Below are 21,307 nucleotides of genomic sequence, written 5' to 3' on the forward strand. Positions count from 1 at the left end.
GCAATGTAGCTGAAAAGGTAGGCAGACAGCTTCTCTCCTTCCTCCTAGAACGTGTGCCCGAACTTCATCACAAGATCAGCTGGGCTGCCTGTCATGCTAAGAACATTTTCTAATGCTTGCATGTAGTTCACAGACATGATCGATGGGTTTTCTGCCCTTAAGGGCCTCACACTTTCAGCATCTGGACCTTTTCAACTCTCTGCCGGTCTCTGTTTTTTCATTTTATCTGAGCACTGCCACTCATCCAGATACTGAGATGACTGTTCAGCCCAAGCCTCAGATTCTTCTTCCCAAATGGGTGTGGGCTTGACCCCAGAGAACACTCCTGGCCTATGATAACTTTGGCTCTCTGCGGGTACACTTTGGATTTATCAGCCAGAGATGCAATAGCCAAAGCAAGCTCAGAATTTAAATCAACAGCTAAAGGACTTATTAGACAACTTCTTACCTCACTTTGTAGAAACGAGAACAACTTATCTTTGAAGTTTTCACTCTCTGCTACATCCCCCCCCTCACACTTTCTTGAGATAGGAAATGGCCATGGCTCCGCCTCTCCAGATGCCCCTATCTTATTGGGCAGCTGGTAGTCTGGACTAACATGACATCATTACCAGTTGATTGGTCAAAATGCCATTCAGTTAGCATCACTTTCCCCAATACTTGTACAGAACTCAGCACTTTAAGTAGCAGTTTGTCGGGAACTTGGACGTTCATCCTGCTCAGAATGCAAGCATTATGTGTGGATACCCTTTTCAAATTGCACAAGACTTTAATCCCTGCAGCATCCAAAACAATGTACTTTAATTACAACACACCTCACTTTTCACCAACACTAGTTTAAACCCTGGCTTAACACAAAAATAAACCACTAAATCAATGCCTGTACAGCATCACACAGCACCTGAATTCTGGACGAACACCCCACAATGCATCCTTCTCACTGGGCTCGTATGCAAACTTGGCTCATTAGCTAACTGTGCTAACAACCATGTGACACAGCAGTGAGAAAGCTACCTTTCATAAGCAATTTACTCCTAGGGTCGGTATGATTTGGGGTTTAACCAAACAGGAAAGTTGGGATGTCCCAATTAAGGAACATGGGTTGTAGTGAATGCTGTGTACATACTGCCCATATACAAGTACTGTATCCGTTGCCAAGAAATGACAGATCATACACCTGCATAAAATTATAAAGAAAGTATATTTACCAATTTTTCTACTTTATCATACAGTTTACTGGAAAAGAAAAAAAGGGCCCATTTACAGTTAAACCAGTCTAAATATGCACATAACATTGGAGCTCATTTCTGGAGTAGTCAGGTGTATTGCTTTACTCACACGCTAATCCATGTTCTGCATGACAGATACCAGTCACAGTTGGAACTTCCCTTGAAGACTGTCTTGAACGAACTGGAGATCTCAGAAGTATTGGCACTTCCTTCTTGAAACCATTTATCTGAACAAAGTTCTTACAAAGGGGTCTCTCCTTTGAATGGCATTTGGGAGGCATCTTCCTTTGTGCCCCACTTCACAGCTCCTGCCAAATGAACCAAACTAGTCTGTTGCCCTTTAGAAACCTGATCCTGCCTAGCTCTCTCAAATGCTCCATGACATCATCCCACTGGACAGAAAGTTACATGACTCCTCATCATTAGCTGAAGCCAAAACACCCTTACTAGCTGGACATACTGCTTTTGCAGAAAAATGCTAATATAAAAATACCTCACAGCATAGTAGTAGCGATCTTAACCAGCGCATTACATAAGGAAAAGGTGCTTGGGAAATTGAAAAGTCGGAAGGTGGATAATTCACATGGACCAGCTGGACTGCACCCCATGGTTCTGAAAGAGATAGGTGAAGAGATTGTGGAGGCATTAGCAATGATCATTCAAGAATCACTAGATTCTGGAATGGATGACGAGGACTGGAAAATTGCAAATGTCTCTCCACTCTTTAAGAAGGAAGGGAGGCAGAAGAAAGAAAATTATAGGCCAGTTAGCCTGACTTCAGTGGTTGGAAAAATGTCTATTGTTGAGGATGAGGTTTTGGGGTACTTGGAGGCACATGATAAAATAGGCCAAAGTCAGCATAGTTTTCTAAAGAGGAAATCTTGACTGACAAATCTTTTGGAATTCTTTGACGAAATACCAGGCAGGATAGTCTAAGGACAGTCAGTGGATGTTCTTTATTGAGATTTTCAGAAGGCTTTTGACAAGGTGCCACACATGAAGCTTTTTAATAAGATAAGAGTCTGTGGTAATAGGGGAAAGGAACTAGAATAGATAGAAGATTGGCTGCCTGGCAGAAGGCAAAGAATGGGAATAAAAGGGAACCTTTTCTGGTTGGCTGCTAGTGACTAGTGGTGTGCTGTAGAGATCGGTGTTGGAATCACTTCTTTTGATGCTGCATGTCAATAATTTGGATGAAGGAAGTGAGGACTTTGTGCCCAAGTTTGCGGATGCTACAAAGATAGGCAGAAAGGAAGGTCGTGTTGAGGAAATAGGATGTCTGCAGAAGGAGAATTGGGGGTTTGGGCAAAGACATGGCCAGTGGAATATAATGTAGGGAAGTGTATGGTCATGCACTTTGGCAGAAGGAATAAAGGTGTGGACTGTTTTGTAAATAGGGAGAAAACTCAGAAATCAGAGATGCAGAGGGACTTGGGAGTCCTCATGCCGAATTTCCTAAAGGTTAATTTGTAGGTTGAATCAGTGGTAAGGAATGTAAATACATTGTTAGCATTCATTTTGAGAGTACAAGAATACAAAAGCAAGGATGTAAAGCTGAGACTTTATAAGGCATTATGCAGTTTTGGGTTCCTTCTCTAAGAAAGGATGTGCTGGTGTTGGAGAGAGTCTAGGAATGAAAGGGTTAACATATGAGGAGCGTCTGATGGCTCTGGGCCTGTATTCGCTGGAGTTTAGAAGAATGGGCGAGAATCTCATTAGAACTTATCAAATATTGAGAAGTTTGGAGAGAGTGGATGTTTCCTATAGTACGGATTCTAGCACCAGAGGGCACAGCCTCAGAATTGAGGGACATCCATTTAGAACAGAGATGAGAAGGGATTTCTTAAGCCAGAGGGTGGTAGATCTGAGAAATTCTTTATCACAGACAGCTGTGCAGGCCAAGTCATTGGATATAGTGGTTATGGGGAGAAGGCAGGGGAACAGAGTTGAAAGGGATAATAAATCAGCCATGATGGAATGGCAGAGCAGACTCAATGGGCCAAATGGCCTAATTCTGCTCCTAAGTCTTATAGATGAGGGTCCTTAACAAGGGATGCTGCCTTCTTGAGGCTTCGCCTCTTTAAGATGTCCTTGATGTTGGGGAGGGTTGTGCCTCTGAAGTAGCTGCTTCTGTATATAATCCCTCTGCAGCTTCTTGTGATCTTCTGTATTGGAGCCTATATACAAGGCTGTGATGCAACCAGTCTACTGTACATCTACAGAAATTTGTAAGTCTTTGTTGATATACCAAATCTTGTTAAGCTCCTAAGAAAGCAGAGCCACTAGTTTGCTTCTTTAAAGAAAATGCATCAGTGTGTTCAACTCAGGTTAGTTCCTATGAGATGCTGACACCCAGAAACTTAAAGCTGCACACCCTTTCCCCCACTGACCTTTCAATGAGAACTGGCAAGCGCTCTAAGATTCTCTTCCTCATTTCCTTGTCAAGCTTTTATACATTGGTTGCTTGTCAGTCTTTGTTTGTGCATAGCTTTTCACTGATTCTATTGTATTGCTTTTTTCTACTGTGAATGGCTACAAGAAAATGAATCGCACAGTAATGTATGGTGACATACAGTAAGTGTACTTTAATAGTAAATTTACTTTGAACTTTGTTACTTTGGTTTTGTTAATGTTGACTGAGAGATTGTTGCAACACCACTCAACTAACTAATCTATCTCACTCCTATAAGCCTCCTCATCATGACCTGAGATTCTACCAGCTCTGGTATTGGTAAATTGAGAGAGAGCGTTTGAACTGTACTTAGCTACACAGTCATGAGTGTAGATAGAGTAGAGCAGTGGGCTAAGCATACACCCTTGAGGTGACCATGTTGGTAACTAGCGAGGAAATTTTATTTCTGATCTGGGCTGACTGTGGTCTCCCAATAAGGAAGTCGAAGATCAAGTTGCAGAAGAAAGTATAGAAACCCAACTTTTGAAGCTTGGTTATCGGTGCTGAAGGAATGATGGTGTTGAGTTGTAATTGATAAAACAGCAGCCTGTTATGTCTTGCAGTCTCCTAGGTGCTCCAAAGCATCTGGTAGGCGGCTGAGGTGTTAACAATTCTCTTTATTGTTCAAGACGAAGAAAATCTGGGTGCATGGCAATGGACACTGCTGAAAGTTTGGGAAACTCTGGTCTGCCGTGCACGTACCAAACCCTAACCATGGCATTCTCTGTGCCAAATAGTATAACAGCAATCAACCCTGAGAATCTAAAATCAATTAAAAGAGTGGTCTGTATCTATACAGACTGTACATAAAGACGGTTGTAGAGAGGAACTAGTGGAGTGAATGTTGTTGTTGTTGTTGTTCGTCCTTCGTAGTCGAAGATGACCATGGCTTCAAAGTCAAATGGGAGATTGGTGGCTGTGGGTCCGGAGGTGACTGATGAGGCCAATCTGGGCCCTGAAGGCTCGCCCACATGTGGGACACAAGTGGGTGGGTGCTGTCGTGGCAGTGGATGCTGCTCGGTTCTTGGAGTGAATAGAATGCTCATGAATTTATAGCATGATTGACTTTAAGAGACAGTATGCCATTTTGTCCTTGAACAAGATCAGCCTGCCATTCTGGCCTTGGTCTCCTCTAGGTAGTTAAGTTGATTGAGGCTTCTAAAGTACAGGCCTGAGCTAAAACTTCAATTGAAATGATCATTGTTAACCATAAGATCTGAAAATGCTAGAGTTTAATGGTTTGCAGAGACACAGACATATGCTTCAGATTTTAATTACAAGTTGATTATATGAGACTCAGGCTTTGGAATTGTGCAGGATCAAAGGATTATTGCTCTGCTTATCACCCGACCCACTCACAAGCTAGGCCATACACTCAACCTAGTCTTATCGTCTGGTTTTCCGATCTGCAATGCAGTAATAATTGACGCTTGTCTGTCGGATCATAGCGCTGTTATGTTCGATGTATCTCTGCCTTTTCCCTCTATTAAATCTCATCTTCCTGTACGTTATTCTCGTTATATTAACTCTTTGACTGCCAGTAAGTTCTCTGAGGCTCTCAACACTCCATGATTGAAGCTTCTCCTCCCCATCTCAGCACTGAGAAACTTTCTTCCTTATTTAATACCACCTGCTCTTCTATTCTGAATACTGTTGCTCCCCTTAAATTGAAAATGCCTAAGCCTAAAGGCTTGCCTTGGCTTAATGACACCACCAGAGCCCTGAGGAGGGAGTGCAGAATATCCGAATGAAAGTGGAAGTGTGATAAGCTTCAAATTTCTTTTGAAATTTTGAGAAACAATCTTCACTAATATCAGTAAGCAGTTAAAGCTGTGAGAGCAAAATACCTTTCTGACCTCATTTCTAACAACTCTCATAATCTCGGGGTATTATTCAGTACCATAAATGCTGTCATTTGTCCCGCCCCTAGTATCAGCTTAGATGTGTCCCCTGCTAAGTGTGAAGAATTTTTAAAATTCTTCATTAGCAAAGTTAAGGACATTATAGAAACATAGAAACATAGAAAATAGGTGCAGGAGTAGGCCATTCGGCCCTTCGAGCCTGCACCGCCATTTATTATGATCATGGCTGATCATCCAACTCAGAACCCAGCCTTCCCTCCATACCCCGTGACCCCTGTAGCCACAAGGGCCATATCTAACTTCCTTTTAAACATAGCTAATGAACTGGCCTCAACAGTTTGCTGTGGCAGAGAATTCCACAGATTCACCACTCTCTGTGTGAAGAAGTTTTTCCTAACCTCGGTCCTAAAAGGCTTCCCCTCTATCCTCAAACTGTGACCCCTCGTTCTGGACCTCCCCAACATCGGGAACAATCTTCCCGCATCTAGCCTGTCCAATCCCTTTAGGATCTTATACGTTTCAATCAGATCCCCCCTCAATCTTCTAAATTCCAACGAGTACAAGCCCAGTTCATCCAGTCTTTCTTCATATGAAAGACCTGCCATCCCAGGAATCAATCTGGTGAACCTTCTTTGTACTCCCTCTATGGCAAGGATGTCTTTCCTCAGATTAGGGGACCAAAACTGCACACAATACTCCAGGTGTGGTCTCACCAAGGCCTTGTACAACTGCAGTAGTACCTCCCTGCTCCTGTACTCGAATCCTCTCGCTATAAATGCCAGCATACCGTTCGCCTTTTTCACCGCCTGCTGTACCTGCATGCCCACTTTCAATGACTGGTGTATAAAGAACATTTCCCCACCGCCCCCCAACCCCCACCCGTGACCTAGCTGTCTCACTGGTTTGTTCATCTAAACTGGACTGTTTCCAACCCATCACACTTCCCTTCCTTACAAAGACTGTGTCCACCATGAAACCTGCAACCTGCCCCCTTGACACTGTCCTCCCGAAGGATGTCTTTGACATAGCTGGTCCCAGCATCCTCTCTATTATTAACAGCCCCCTGGGCACTGGTACTGTCCCAACCTGCTTCAAACGCGCCATGGTCCAACCCCTCCTGAAAAATCCCAACTTAGACCCTACCTTACCTAGTAACTACAGACCTATTTCTAAACTTCCGCTCCTGCCAAAGGTTCGCGAAAAGGTTATTCTCAGTCAATTGCTGCCCTACTTACAGCAAAACAATATCTTGGAAAGATTTCAGTCAGGTTTTAAGGCTTATCACAGCACAGAGTCTGCCCTGCTGAAAGTGTACAATGACCTGCTCCTCTCTATCGACTCAGGTGACTCTGTCATTCTAATTCTTCTTGACCTCAGCACAGCGTTCAATACTGTGGATCACGCCATTTTAATAGACTGTCTCCAATACGGGGTTGGTGTTGATGGCACTGCCTTGAACTGGTTCACATCCTACCTCAAAAATAGAAGCTTCTCCGTCAACATAGGCAAATTTTCTTCTCCCCTAGCTAGTCTCTCCTGCGGGGTCCAACAAGGTTCCATCCTAGGTCCCATTCTTTTATATATATATATATATATGCTTCCCCTCGGCCAAATCATTCAAAAATACAACATTTCTTTCCACTGTTATGCTGATGACACACAGCTTTACCTGCTCCTGAAACCAAACGACCAGTCAAAACTAGCCAGCCTCATGAACTGCTTTGAGGAAATACAGTGTTGGATGGCACAAAACTTCTTACAGCTGAATGAAGGCAAGTTTGAAGTTGTCCCATTTGGTCCCCGACTCCATCAAAGTGATTACCAACACTCTTGGTAACTTGTCCACCCTTGTCAAACCCCATGTTAAATCCCTTGGTGTGATATTTGATTCCACCTTTAAGTTTAACAAGCAAGTTAATACAGTAGTAAAAGCCTGTTTTTTCCAGCTTTGTACTATCTCAAGCAGTTTCTCTCTTTCAAAGATCTTGAGAAAGTCATCCACGCCCTTATATTCTCCAGCCTGGGCTACTCCAACTCCCTGTATACTGGGAGTAGTCAGTCGTCCCTGTCCCGTCTGCAACTGGTCCAGAACGCCACAGCTAGGCTCCTGACAGGTGCCCAGAAGAGGGACCATATTACTCCTATCCTGGCCTCCTTCCACTGGCTGCCTGTACGGTTCAGAATTGATTTTAAGATTCTCCTGTTTGTTTATAAAAGCCCTAAATGGGCTGGCCCCCCTTATATCACAGACCTTCTAACCCCTTATTCTACTTCCAGGTCCCTCAGGTCGGCTGACATGGAGCTCCTGGCTTAAGCTCAGGGGTGACCGCAAAGTTAAGGACATTATAAAGAACATTTCCCCACCGCCCCCCACCCCCACCCGTGACCTAGCTGTCTCACTGGTTTGTTCATCTAAACTGGACTGTTTCCAACCCATCACACTTCCCTTCCTTACAAAGACTGTGTCCACCATGAAACCTGCAACCTGCCCCCTTGACACTGTCCTCCCGAAGGATGTGGAACAGCATTCCCCTCCCTATCAGATCTGGCCCCTCCATCGACTCTTTTAAATCCAGGCTCAAAACTTTTATTCACTAGCGCTTGAATCCTTCTGACGTGGCTGATTTTTGGTTTGTGCCCAGGCCCTTGTGTTGTTTCTTTCATGCCTATAAGCTGTTTGCCTTGTTGGTTATGTCTGTGTTTCTTGTATTTGTGATTTTAGCTATCTGCTCTGATCTGTACAGCACTTTGGTCAATGTGGGTTGTTTTTAAATGTGCTATATTAATAAATTTGACTTGACTTTTATCAATTACGGCTCAACACCGTCATTCCTTCAGTACCGATAACCAAGCTTCAAAAGTTGGGTTTCTGTATTTTCTTTTGCAACTTGATCTTCGACTTCCTTATTGGGAGACCACAGTCAGCCCAGATCAGAAATAAAATTTCTTCGCTAGTTACCAACAGAGACACCTCAAGGGTGCATGCTTAGCCCACTGTTCTACTCTATCTACGCTCAAGACTGTGTGGCCAAGTACAGTTTAAGTAAGAGAAACTTAAAGAAACTTCAATTCTGAGCTACAGACCATTTTGTCTTCATTTTGTGTTGAGCCATCAGTTTGGCAATTGAAGTGTTTAACGTCCACTATGAAGGAAATCAGAAAGTTTCACAATGGATCCTGCTGGAAAGTTGTGAAAATGTGGCCTACTCAGTACAAGCCAGAACCTGACCACGATGTTCTCTATGCCAAGTAATACAACAGCAGTCGATCTCAAGGAGAACACCCAAAAAGATCAACTAAAATAGGCACTGGAATGCATAGATTGAAGGAAAATAGAGACATACAAAATTAAGGATTTATACTGAAAGGGCATTTTATTGCTGTACGAAATGGATAGGTAGAAAACACACAATTAAATCAGTTTCAAAAATTTTATTAGGAAAAAAAAGCAATCACCAGTATTTCACAGAATCTAGTATAGTTACGCAAATAGTGAAGTAGCAGGATATTTTTATGGATGGAATGAAGACTTCATCCTGCAAAAACTCCAGATGCAGCCCAGCCTATTAAAGAGAAATTTTCAGTGAATTTTGTTTATAAAACAAAATATATAAAAAGGGAAAAAAATCTACATCCCATTGAACCTAGGCCACACACATTCCTAACATTATGAGAAAATGGAGTATTCATCAAGAACACAAAGTCGAAATATACAGAAACATTGATTCATTGTACTTCAGAAGCTGCTTAATGAAATGCTCCTTAACTGGTTCATAGCAGCAGTACTTTGAGAATAATTCAAGAAGAATTCAGGAAGGAGCCAAAACAATATTTAATAGCCGACAGAACCAGGACAAGAAATTGCAAAGAGGAAACATTAAATGAAGTAAGATACTTGACAAAAAACGACATTCCTTCAGTTCCCCGTCTCTATGTGGCCTCTACTTCTTTAAAATTTACCAATATTAAGAATGAATTAACTGAAACAATTCCATGGAAAATAATGTTCAAAAATTGTAAATCAGAGCTGGTTAATTCTTCATTGAGGTATAAAAATCTACACAAAATTAAAGTCCTCATAATTGTAATATTAATTTTTCCATGAATTCTATCCCAGTTAAATAGATTTTTTTTATTCATAAAAAAGTGATTTAAATGCACTTTTGATACATGTTCATTGACTTCTTGCACTGATATTATGTAACATTGGTTACCACAAATAAACCAAAATGTTTTGTAATATTATGAACATTTCTGGGGCTAAGCCACGCTTTCAGTCAAATACAACAATTGTGCAATTAAATTACTATGATATGCTGCTAACAGAAAAACAGTGATGTTTTAGGACCACTTCATTAAAATTATATTTTCTTAATGAACAGTGCAAGTTCATTCACTAAGATTTAAACAATCTCGACAGCCCCACCTTCCCCTTTTTTAAATCAGTTCAGAACAATGTAAACATCAGTGTGCACAGTTTCTCCAAAGTCTACGGTTTCAAACCGCCAATAAGGAATACAGATTTTTGTAATATCCTTTCAACTGTCTATATGCTCGTAGGAGGAACCTATTCGCTGCCTAGATGAAAGTTCATTTTAAGTATGGATCTAGCAGTAAGGTGCACAGAGGTAGCCCATTATATCTTCAGAGCTGACCAATCAGAAAGCCTCAGGGAGTGTGACGTTGCGTAGAATCCACTGTTGTGAGCGGCTTCCATTACAATCCTTCATGGTGGGTACTTGGCTGTCTGCCTCTGTGGCTCTATCTAAGCACTGATTGCTGTTCACATGCAACAGGGTCAGTTTCTGAAACATTAGAAAATATTGTTATTACTTTCCTATCAGAGAAATTCACTTATCATTTTAATATGAAGATACAAATATACAAAATTTCTTCAAGCAATTCAGGTGGCATAGTCAGATGTGCTAAATGTCAGCAGGCTTAATTCTACTTTTATTTCTTACATTTTAAGGGAACAAAGGATATTTGCACAAATCCTTAAAGCTCAATAAAATGCTCATCTCATCATTGCTAGCAGAAGCACAGAATTTAAGAGCAGAAATGCTGTACTACTGTTAAATCACCAGGTAAACCTCACTTTGACTTATTTGCATATTTTTGGTCACAACATTGAACGATTGCATGGACAGAGAACAGAGAAGACAAGTGAAGAAAATTATAAGAAACAATTGGATATGGAATTGTTATTTCCTTTGGAACAGAAGTAGCTGAATTGAGACTAAATGGAGGTGCATAGAAGTATGACTAAATAAGAGGACCTAATTCCAAAAAAGCATAGGAGAACAATTAGGCCACTTGACCCATCGAGTTTGCACTGCCATTCCATCATGGCTGATTTATTATCACTCTCAACCTTATTTTCCTACCTTCTCCCCATAACCTTCGACACCCTGACTAACCAAAAACCCATCAACCACTGCTTTAAATGACTTAGCCTCCACAGCCATACATAGCAATGAACTTCACAGATTCACCACCACCCAGCTAATGAAATTCCTTCTCATTTCTGTTCTAAATGGGCATCATCTATTCTGGTCGTAGACTCATCAACTATAGGAAACATCCACTCTATATAGGTCTTTTAATAGTCGATGGGTTTCAACGAGATCACCCCCGTTCTTCTAAACTCCAGTGAGTATAAGCCCAGAGCCATCAAATACTTCTTATACTTTAACCCTTTCAATAATAGAATCATTCTTGTGAACCTCCTCTGGACTCTCATCTCTTCTTAGATAAGCGGCCCAAAACTGCTCACAATACACCATAGCCAGGTTCCTTAAGGTCATCCTAGCCAGGGGAGATAGTGGGGATAATCTCCCTCTACCTATTAAATGCTCCCCTCATCTAGAAGGAAAACACTGACCTCAAACCCCTACTGCCTTGTGGCTATATCCACTCATGTGGAAGGCTTCAGGAGTAAACCCCAGAGCTAGAGCCCCTAAGGCAGTCCTACACTGAGTTGAACGCTGACTGGTAACTCCTGCGATGCTGTTGCTGGCAAACTGTACTGGTCTCTACCATTCCTTTGGATTCATCAACTGCGTGGAGAGGGAGAGGGAGACCCTGTTGGATGGACAATGGCTTGCTCTCCATATGATACTCCCCTGGCTTGCATAACACCTAGACAGCTAGGATGCAATATCCATGGTTGACCCCTCCCAATGGAGGGCCCCTGTTTTAAGTATCTGCAGAATTTGGATTTTCAAGTATCTTTTTACATATGACTAGCTACCTACATTGTAGAAATGCAGCAGCCAACTTCTGTGTAATTAACTTCCTCAAACAGCAACTTCATAAGTTATGATAGTGAAGCTCTCTGGAGGGCAATTATTGACATGTAATTGAGAATAACTTCTCTGTTCTAGTTTGAAATATTGCCACAGAATGGTTTAAGCGAATCAAAAAGTCCAAAGATGACTGAAATCAGATCAGTGGCTGGTAGGAGAACAAAGGATCGGTTTGAAACCAGCAGCAGCAAAACAGCCGTTCAGACACTGGAGAAGGATTGAAATCCAGTTCAAAGTAAATTCAAAGTGTATATGTCACCATACACTATGTTGAATTTAATTTTCTTACAGGCATTCATGGTAGAAGAAATACAATAGAATCAAAACTACTTGAAAGTTCAGTCAACACCAAAGGAGCACAACCTGGCCTGCTGCGTTCACCAGCAACTTTTATGTGTGTTGCTACAATCTGATTCAAATGACTTCAGAGAACCAGGAAAATAGCATCTATTGGTAGAGCATCAGGTGGAACAGAAGTCAGTAGAATCTGGTGCCAGAAGTGTGAAAAAGCAATGATGTATAGTGCCCAGTATATAAAGTGTGTGGACTTTAGTGAGTATGGAGGCAACTTCATTTTAAATACTTAGCAGTTTCATTTGGCTTTACTCTTAGATTTTCTTACAGTAAATGTTCCTGCAGTTTTAATTTGTAGTAGTAAACACAAGAGTATGCAGTCCACCACCCCCAGGTAAATCAGTTAATCAACTGGAACAGGCTGACTGTAGTCAGTTGACTCAAAATTAGTATTACCCGGGAATTCAAATTTGTGGGTCCAGTATGTGTATCTTGACAGCAAGTAGTGTCTATGGAGCACAGACTTTGATAAGGGACTTCTGCGCAAGAGGAAAGATAGTTTTATATTTATGGAACTAAGTAAACTAAGTGAATTAAATAAATAAATAAATAAATAAATATCAAGGCAGATGGTGTGTTGGAGCAGTACCAGGTGGCAACAGGCAGAAACCACTGTGAATCATAATGTACACTCCCGAAGTGGTAGAACGCAGTTTGAAGAAGATGGCTTGGAACTGATGACCTCCAGTCCCAGGCGTACACATTGCCATGTATCAGGGAGGCAGAAAAAGAGCTGGAAGTTCTGTTCTAAGAACCAGTCAGACCTATTAGATAAAGATTGCAGAAAATGCCAGTACGAAGAAACAGGATGACGACCATGAATGTGACAGACATGGGGCTCCAGAAAGTAGCAATGGAGAAGCCCAAGCCTTTGTACTTATCCAACAGTGTTGAAGTGGGATTATTTCCCCTTAATGCATTATCTAGAACCTGGAGCTATGGTCTCAATACGAAAGGTCAGCCATTTCAAACTGCATCAAAGACAAATTTCTTCACGCAGAGACAGGTGACCAATTGAAATTCTCTACAGAAGAGGCTGTTGAATTCCTGGTGTAGAGTATATTCAAGACAGAATTGTACATATAGAAACATAGAAAATAGGTGCAGGAGTAGGCCATTCGGCCCTTCGAGCCTGCACCGCCATTTATTATGATCATGGCTGATCACCCAACTCAGAACCCCGCCCCAGCCTTGATGGGAATCAGGAGATATGGAGCTAGTTCAATAAAGTAAGCCTGAATGAAAGGATCAGCCATGATTAAATTTAATGGTCGAGCAGAGAAGAGGGGCTGGATGGCCTATTCTAATTCCTATTGAAAGAAGATCAGTGTCTCAGCGCCAAACCAGTAACTATCAGAGTGAAATAAACACTGGGAGATCATCAGCTAATCAAGCTCTGATCTAGCATTTCCAATGGTACAACAAGTTTTGAATATGATTCTATTAGTTTGCAGAGCTGCCCAGGAGTGGTTACATTAGCAATGCTAAGCCATCACATTTGTGTATATTTGTAGCCAAAAGAAATGAAACATTCATTATGGTGATATGATTCACCATTTTTCTTTAGCCATTTTCAGTTGTCCATTCAGTAGGGTTTATAAGAGAAGATTATTGAGTGTTATAGTTTACAGAGAAAAGGTTTTTTATACCCTCGTATTACAGAGAGATTGCATTCCTAGCAAACTGATTGTATTGCAGTTTTGTGCATTTTGAATTCTTCCACTGTCACTCCCACCTGCCCCATTGAATCCATGAATCTGGAAAATTCTTCTCTCAATTACTAATGCTCCATGTACAGGCGAGGGAATTCGATTGTATTGGAGGCAGAAGAAAAAGAGTTGTTGTTTTAATTAACTAGAAATGGATGTTACATTGTTTGATAGATTATCATTGTGCAAGTATCAGTAGGAGATTGCCTTGTATTTTCCATAGCAAATCCATTAAGTGGCCTCCACCGTGAACTGGGAGCCTGTGATATTGTCTTTGGTAAACTAGTTAATTTCTCTGTATACTTTTTTTGCTTGTTTATTTTAGTAAGGTTACAGCAGCTACAAAACAGTTTCAACATTGAACCAACTGTTAGGACTAGCCAAGTAAATAGACAGAGCCTTAAACATAGAAACATAGAAAACTGACAGCACAATACAGGCCCTTTGGCCCACAATGCAGTGCCGAACACGTCCTTACTGTAGAAATTACCTAGGGTTACCCATAGCCCTCCATTTTTCTAAGCTCCAAAGTTGCTGTCAAATGTGCGCAGCAAATTTTTAAGTTCCTTGAAAAACTAATTTAACCTTCCTTTTATCATAAAGACAGCACTTACTACAGCATCGTGTTCCCAAAGCTGATTGCCTTTTAGATGGTGGCACTTCAGCATCATGATAGGACCATTAAGTTTGGACACATCTAGGCACAAGTCATCAGTTCTAATTTCTTTGTTTGCAGTGTAGGAGAACACCTAGAAAATATAAAAAAAGGTTAATTTTAGATTAAGGAAAAAAATCTAATTCACATGTAAAATGAGATATTTTACAATATGTTTTAAGAATTTTTTTGCACTTTATCTTCAATTTACTTTTAAGAGCTAGTGTTTGATTAAACAAATGCTGCACCTGAACAGATGATTAAAACACAAACTTGTTGTAGACTGCTTTAATGGGCTCCAAGTTTTAATTCTCCTTATTGCAATGTTAGTGCTACAAAGTCTATAGGCATATTCTAGATATATTTTCAGTTATAATTTTCCATTAACTTTTTTGTTGGTTTGCAGATTGTATCATTCTAAAATTACAAATTAAAACTCAATATTTCATTCCATATACATTTCCAAACATATTTTCTCCATTATCCTCCATTTTCAGAACTCTAACATGAACTTATTCATCCACCAAATGCCCCAGAGAAACTTCTAAAAGCTCAAGTAGCTTTCAAGTAGCTCAGATTTTCCAACTATCAGTAGCAAAAAAAACACAAAGCACACATCTCATAACCACAATGCAAACTCTCACAATGTTCCTGAAATATTTATTTTCTTGATGTCAATTACAGCCCAGAGTTTACAGCCAAACATTAATATCAAGGCCTTACAATCACTTATATTAACCCAGTCTTTGAAATTTTGTCTGGAGTCAAGAATGCATGTACAAATTCATCAGAAGGAACTTACTGCTATGTAGGTAACCACAAAGGCAGAACTATTATTATTAGTTATTACTTCATACAAGTTAAAAATCAGTAGAACAAGTGTTAATTATGGAAATATTCAAAGCTCAATATGTGCTACTGTGATGTCCAACCACTTATTGAAACAGCTAAGCGGAAACGAAAACCAATTTCCTCCGGGATCAATAAAGTATGACTATGACTATGAAAAGGAGGACAGCAGCTCACCTGATTGCCTCCCATACCATGGCAGTTAAATATTCCCACTTTTTCATTTTCCTTTCTTGCCATATTATCCAGACATTGGTTTGTCTCTACATTTCTGATCTGAAAGAGGAAGTAGATTACAATTAATCGGTTGAGACACATTTGAAAACATACAATCCTTTAGAACCTTAACTCAATTGCCCAGTCATCACTCAAATTGTACTAATGTGAAGGCCAAAGTCTTGATTTTTACTGTCTGTTAAGTAATTTAATCCAGGGAAATATTCTAATTGCTGTAGAATGGAATTTAGTGTTTTTGATATTGATTATTATATATCAGCTCTTATGAGAAACAAATGACTAAGTGATCAAAGAAAACTATAAAATATAAAATTAAAAAAATCCAAATCTCATCATTTTTATACAAATGTGAGAAATACTAAATACTAATTTGGTAAAAGCTATTAAGAATTCATAAAAATGAATTGCAAGGAGGATCCAAAACTATTACTGAAATATTAAAAAGATTCATTTAGTAACAGGTGCTGTTTGTAAATTTCATTTTAAAATTGGTAATAAGACCATACATTTCATTTTGTTTAAATCATGGAAACAAGTTTTGGATACTGTTGTGAGGGATGAACTCCCAGGGGGACGCCAGTGAGTGGAAATAAAAGGATCCTTTTCTGCTTGGCTGCCAGTGACTAGTGGTGTTCCGCAGGGGTTGGTGTTGCAACTTCTTCATTTAATGCTGTATATCAATGATTTAGATGATGGAACAGATGGCTTTGTTGCCAAGTTTGTGGATGATATGACGATTGGAGGAGGGGCAGGCAGTGTTGAGGAAACAGGAGGGCTGCAGAAGGACTTAGATTAGGAGAATAGGCAAGGGGGGTGTGGGGTGACCTGACAGAGGACGACCACGGTGATCAGGTCTCTGGCAGTGAGCCTGGTTCCACGGTGCAGAAGGGAGAAAAGAAGATGAGGAACGCGGTAGTCATAGGGGATTCCATAGTGAAGGGAATAGACAGGAGGTTCTGTCAGCCTGATAGAGATATCCACATGGTGTATTGCCTCCCAGGTGCCAGAGTACGGGATGTCTCGGATCGGGTGCAGAGTATTCTGAAGGGAGACAGTGAACAGCCAGAAGTCTTGGTACACATTGGTACCAATGACATGGGTAGAAAAAGGGAGGAGGTCCTGAAGGGAGTTGGGTAGGAAGCTGAAAAGCAAGGCCTCCAGGGTAGTAAGCTCAGGATGCTGCCTGTGCCACATGCTAACGAGTGCAAGAATAGCATGATCAGGCATACTAATGCGTGGTTGAGAGACTGGTGTAGGGGGCAGGGTTTTGGGTTCCTGGATCATTGGGGCCTCTTCTGGGGCCTCTATAAAAAGGACGGGTTACACCTGAACCCAAAGGGGTCCAATATATGAGCAGGCAGGCTTAATAGCACTGTTCGAGAGAGTTTAAACTAATTTGGCAAGGGCATGGGAACCAGAGTGACAGGACTGAGGAAGGAGGAAACAAATCAATCGAAGATGACGTGCAACAGAAAAGACAGGCAGGAGCTGAGGCATAGTCACAGCCAATGGGATGAGTTACAGGGCAATAGAGGTGTGGTGCAGTTAAAATAGAAAGCAACAACTACTGCACTGAAAATATTATATTTAATGCACGCAGCATAAGAAATAAAATAGATGACCTTGAAATTCAGCTACAGATTGCCAAGTATGACATTGCAGCCATCACTGAATCTTGGCTAAAGGATGGCTGCCATTGGGAGCTGAACGTCCAAGGATATACAGTGTATCGGAAAGATAGGCTAGTAGGCAGAGGGGGTGGTGTGGCCCTGTGTATAAGAAATAATGTTAAATCATTAGAAAGGGATGATATAGGATCAGAAGGTGTAGAGTGTTTATGGGTTGAGTTAAGAAATGGCAAGGGTAAAAGGACCCTAATGGCCGTTGTATACAGGCCTCCAAATAGCAGCTGGGATGTGGATTACAATTACAGCAGGTGATAGAAAAGGTGTGTCAGAAGGGCAAAGTCATGATAATTGTTGGGGATTTTAACATGAAAGTGGATTGGGAAAACCAGGCCAGTAATGGACCTCAAGAGAGAGAATTTGTAGAATGTCTAAGGGATGGCTTTTTAGAACAGCTTGTTGTTGACCCCACTAGGGAATCGGCTGTGCTGGATTGGGTGTTGTGCAATGATGTGGAGGTGATAAGAGAGCTTAAGGTTAAGGAACCTTCAGGGAACAGTGATTACAGTATGATAAAGTTCACTTTGAAGTTTGAGAAGGAGAAACTAAATTCCAACGTGTCGGTATTTCAGTGGAATAAGGGAAATTACAATGACATGAGAGGGGAACTGGTCAAGGCTGACTGGAAAGAGACACTAGCAGGAGGGACAGCAGAGCAGCAATGGCTGGAATTTCTGCAGAAAAAAATGAAGGAAGTGCAAGACACATATGTTCCAAATAGGAAGAAATTTTTGAATGGAAGAAGGACACTCCATGGCTGACAAGTGAAGTCAGAGCCAAAGCAAAAGAGAGGGCATACAAGGAAGCCAAAGCAAGTGGGAAGATAGAGGATTGGGAAGCTTTTAAAAACTTGCAGAAGGAAACTAAGAATTAGGAAAGGAAAAGATGAATTATGAAAGGAAGCTGATGACCAATGTCAAAGAAGACACTAAAAGCTTTCTTATAAAGGGTATATAAAGGGTAAAAGAGAGTTGAAGGTAGATATAGGACCAATAGAAAATGACGCTGGAGATATTGTAATAAGAGACGCAGAGGAACTGAATGCATAATTTGCATCAGTCTTCACAGTGGAAGATATCTGTAGTATACCGGACATTCAAGAATGTCAGGGAAGTGAAGTATGTGCAGCGAAAATTATGATCGAGAAGGTGCTCAGTAAGCTTAATAGTCTGAGGGTGGATAAATCTCCTGGACCTGATGGAATGCACCCTCGGGTTCTGAAGGAAGTAGCTGGAGAGATTGTGGAGGCATTTTTTAAGAATCGATAGATTCTGGCACTGTACCAGATGATTGGAAAATTGCAAATGTTACTCTACTATTTCAGAAGGGTGGGAGGCAGCAGAAAGGAAACTATAGACCTGTTAGCCTGACCAGTGATTGAGAAGTTGTTGGAATCGATTGTTAGGGATGAGAATATAGAGTACCTGGAGGCACATGGTGGAGCAGAGTGATGATGTCACTAAATGGCAACTGCTTTGCTTGCATCTTCATAAACTGCTCTATTTCCATCATTAATATCTTTATTTTTCCCTTTCAAGGTTCTTTTGAAGATCCTAACCTTGAGTTACATGCTGACTCCGGTTCTTTGCAGGAATGGGACCCACTTTCAGGGTTTCATGACTGGCCATTACTCGGAACATCAAGGGCTCAGCCCAAGTATTCAGCTTGGATTTGGAAGCCTAGGATCTCGGGGCTCGGGGAAATGGGTCGATCAAGGGTTGGTGTCATGACAGGAGACCCATGTGTCGTTGGGGGAGTCAGGATATCTACAGGGTACCCAGAGACTCGTGATTTTTGGGCACAGAGCTCAGAAAAAGCGACGTGGCAGACTTTTAACATCGTAAACCACCGAGTTGTTTGCTATGTCTCCCCACTCACTGTGAAAATGAAAACACCTCTTTCTCCCTTATTTGGGAGGGGGAGGGGGGAGAGGGAGAGAGAGGGGGGGAGAGAGAGAGAGGGGGTGAGGGGGGGGGGGAGGGGGGGAGAGAGGGGGGGAGAGAGAGGGGGAGAGAGAGGGGGGAGAGAGAGGGGGAGAGAGAGGGGGAGAGAGAGGGGGAGAGAGAGGGGGGAGAGAGGGGGGAGAGAGAGGGGGGAGAGAGGGGGGAGAGAGGGGGAGAGAGAGGGGGGAGAGAGGGGGGAGAGAGGGGGAGAGAGAGGGGAGAGAGGGGAGAGAGAGGGGGAGAGAGGGGGAGAGAGAGGGGGAGAGAGAGGGGGAGAGAGAGGGGGAGAGAGAGGGGGAGAGAGAGGGGGAGAGAGAGGGGGAGAGAGAGGGGGGAGAGAGAGGGGGAGAGAGAGGGGGAGAGAGAGGGGAGAGAGAGGGGGAGAGAGGGGAGAGAGAGGGGGAGAGAGAGGGGGGAGAGAGAGGGGGAGAGAGAGGGGGAGAGAGAGGGGGGAGAGAGAGGGGGGAGAGAGAGGGGGGAAAGAGAGGGGGGAGAGAGAGAGAGAGAGAAATAGAGATAGAGAGATAGAGAGATAGAGAGAGGTATGTCGAATACCAGGTGAAACGCAAAGTCTATGGGGTAACTGCAAATCTGTGTCTCTGCTGTTGCTTTGCTCACGCTTAAGTGCTCGGTGGTGGGTGCTGATGCTTTTCTTTTGCCAGTGGGGGGAGGGAGACTTTGGGGCTCTAACATTTGACTGTCATTCATTCTTTGGGGCACACCATATAGATGGTTGCAAAGAAAAAGCATTTCAGGATGTATACTGTATATATTTCTCTGACATTAAATGTATCTTTGAAACATGACAAGATAGGCCAAAGCCAGCATGGTTTCCTGAAATGAAAACCTTGCCTGACGAACCTACTGCAACTTTCTGAGGAAATTATAAGCAGGGTAGATGCAGTAGATGTGGTGCACTTTGATTTTCAGAAGGCCTTTGACAAGGTGCCGCACGTGAGACTGCTTAGCAAGATAAGATCCCACAGAATTACAGGGGAGTTAGTAGCAGAAAACAGAGAATGGAAATAAAGGGAACCTATTCTGGCTGGCTGCTAGTTACCAGTAGAGTTCCACAGGGGCTGGTGTTGGGACCGCTGTTTTTTATGATGTATGTCAATAAATTGGACTATGGGATTAATGGATTTGTGGCTAAATTTGCCCATGATACAAAGGTAGGTGGAAGAGCAGGTAATGTTGTGGAAACAAGAGAACCTGCAGAGAGACTTAGAGAGTTTAGGGGCATGGGGAAAGTGGCAAATGAAATATAATGTTGGAAAGTGTATGATCATGCACTTTGGTGGAAGAAATAAGTGGGCAGACTATGATTTAGATGGGGAGAGAATTCGAAATGCAGAGATGCAAAGGGACTTGGGAGTCCTCGTGCAGGATACCCTAAAGGTTAACCTCCAGGTTGAGTCGGTGGTGAAAAAGGCGAATGCAATGTTGGCATTCATTTCTAGAGGTATAGAATATAAGAGCAGGGATGTGATGTTGAGGCCCTATAAGGCACTCGTGAGACCACACTCACGAATATTGTGTGCAGTTTTGGGCTCCTTATTTTAGAAAGGATATGCTGACATTGGAGAGAGTTCACAGAAGGTTCATGAGAATGATTCCAGGAATGAAAACGTTACCGTATGAGGAACGTCTGGCAGCTCTTCGGCTGTATTCTCTGGAGTTCAGGAGAATGAGAGAGGATCCCACAGAAACATTCCGAATGTCAAAAGGCCTGAATAGATTAGATATGCCAAAGTTATTTCCCATGTAGGGGAGTCAAGATCAAGAGGGCATAACTTCAGGATTGAAGGACATCCATTTAGAACAGAGATGCGGAGAAATTACTTTAGTCAGAGGATGGTAAATCTGTGGAATTTGTTGCCACAAGTGGCTGTGGAGGCCAAGTCATTGGGTGCATTTAGGGCAGAGATAGATAAGTTCTTGATTAGCCAGGGCATCAAAGGGTATGGGGAGAATGCAGGGGAGTAGGGATGACTGGAAGAATTGGATCAGCCCCAGGATTGAAT

General features: G+C 42.0%; 1 protein-coding gene across 3 annotated transcripts in view; it reads right to left on the minus strand.

Moving 5' to 3' along the window:
* Positions 1-8,911: 8,911 nt before the first annotated feature.
* Positions 8,912-21,307, minus strand: part of galnt1 (UDP-N-acetyl-alpha-D-galactosamine:polypeptide N-acetylgalactosaminyltransferase 1) — a 161,203-nt gene continuing 148,807 nt past the window's right edge. For all 3 annotated transcript variants that reach the window (XM_063043908.1, XM_063043907.1, XM_063043906.1), the window contains exons 10-12: positions 15,596-15,694; positions 14,529-14,663; positions 8,912-10,348 (exon numbers count right to left, since the gene is read on the minus strand). In XM_063043908.1, the coding sequence (XP_062899978.1) occupies positions 10,202-10,348; positions 14,529-14,663; positions 15,596-15,694 (381 nt within the window). In that variant the 3' untranslated portion in view covers positions 8,912-10,201. The remainder of the gene's footprint in view (positions 10,349-14,528; positions 14,664-15,595; positions 15,695-21,307) is intronic.

The sequence above is a fragment of the Mobula hypostoma genome, chromosome 3 (genome assembly GCF_963921235.1).
Source record: "Mobula hypostoma chromosome 3, sMobHyp1.1, whole genome shotgun sequence".
Taxonomy (NCBI): domain Eukaryota; kingdom Metazoa; phylum Chordata; class Chondrichthyes; order Myliobatiformes; family Myliobatidae; genus Mobula; species Mobula hypostoma.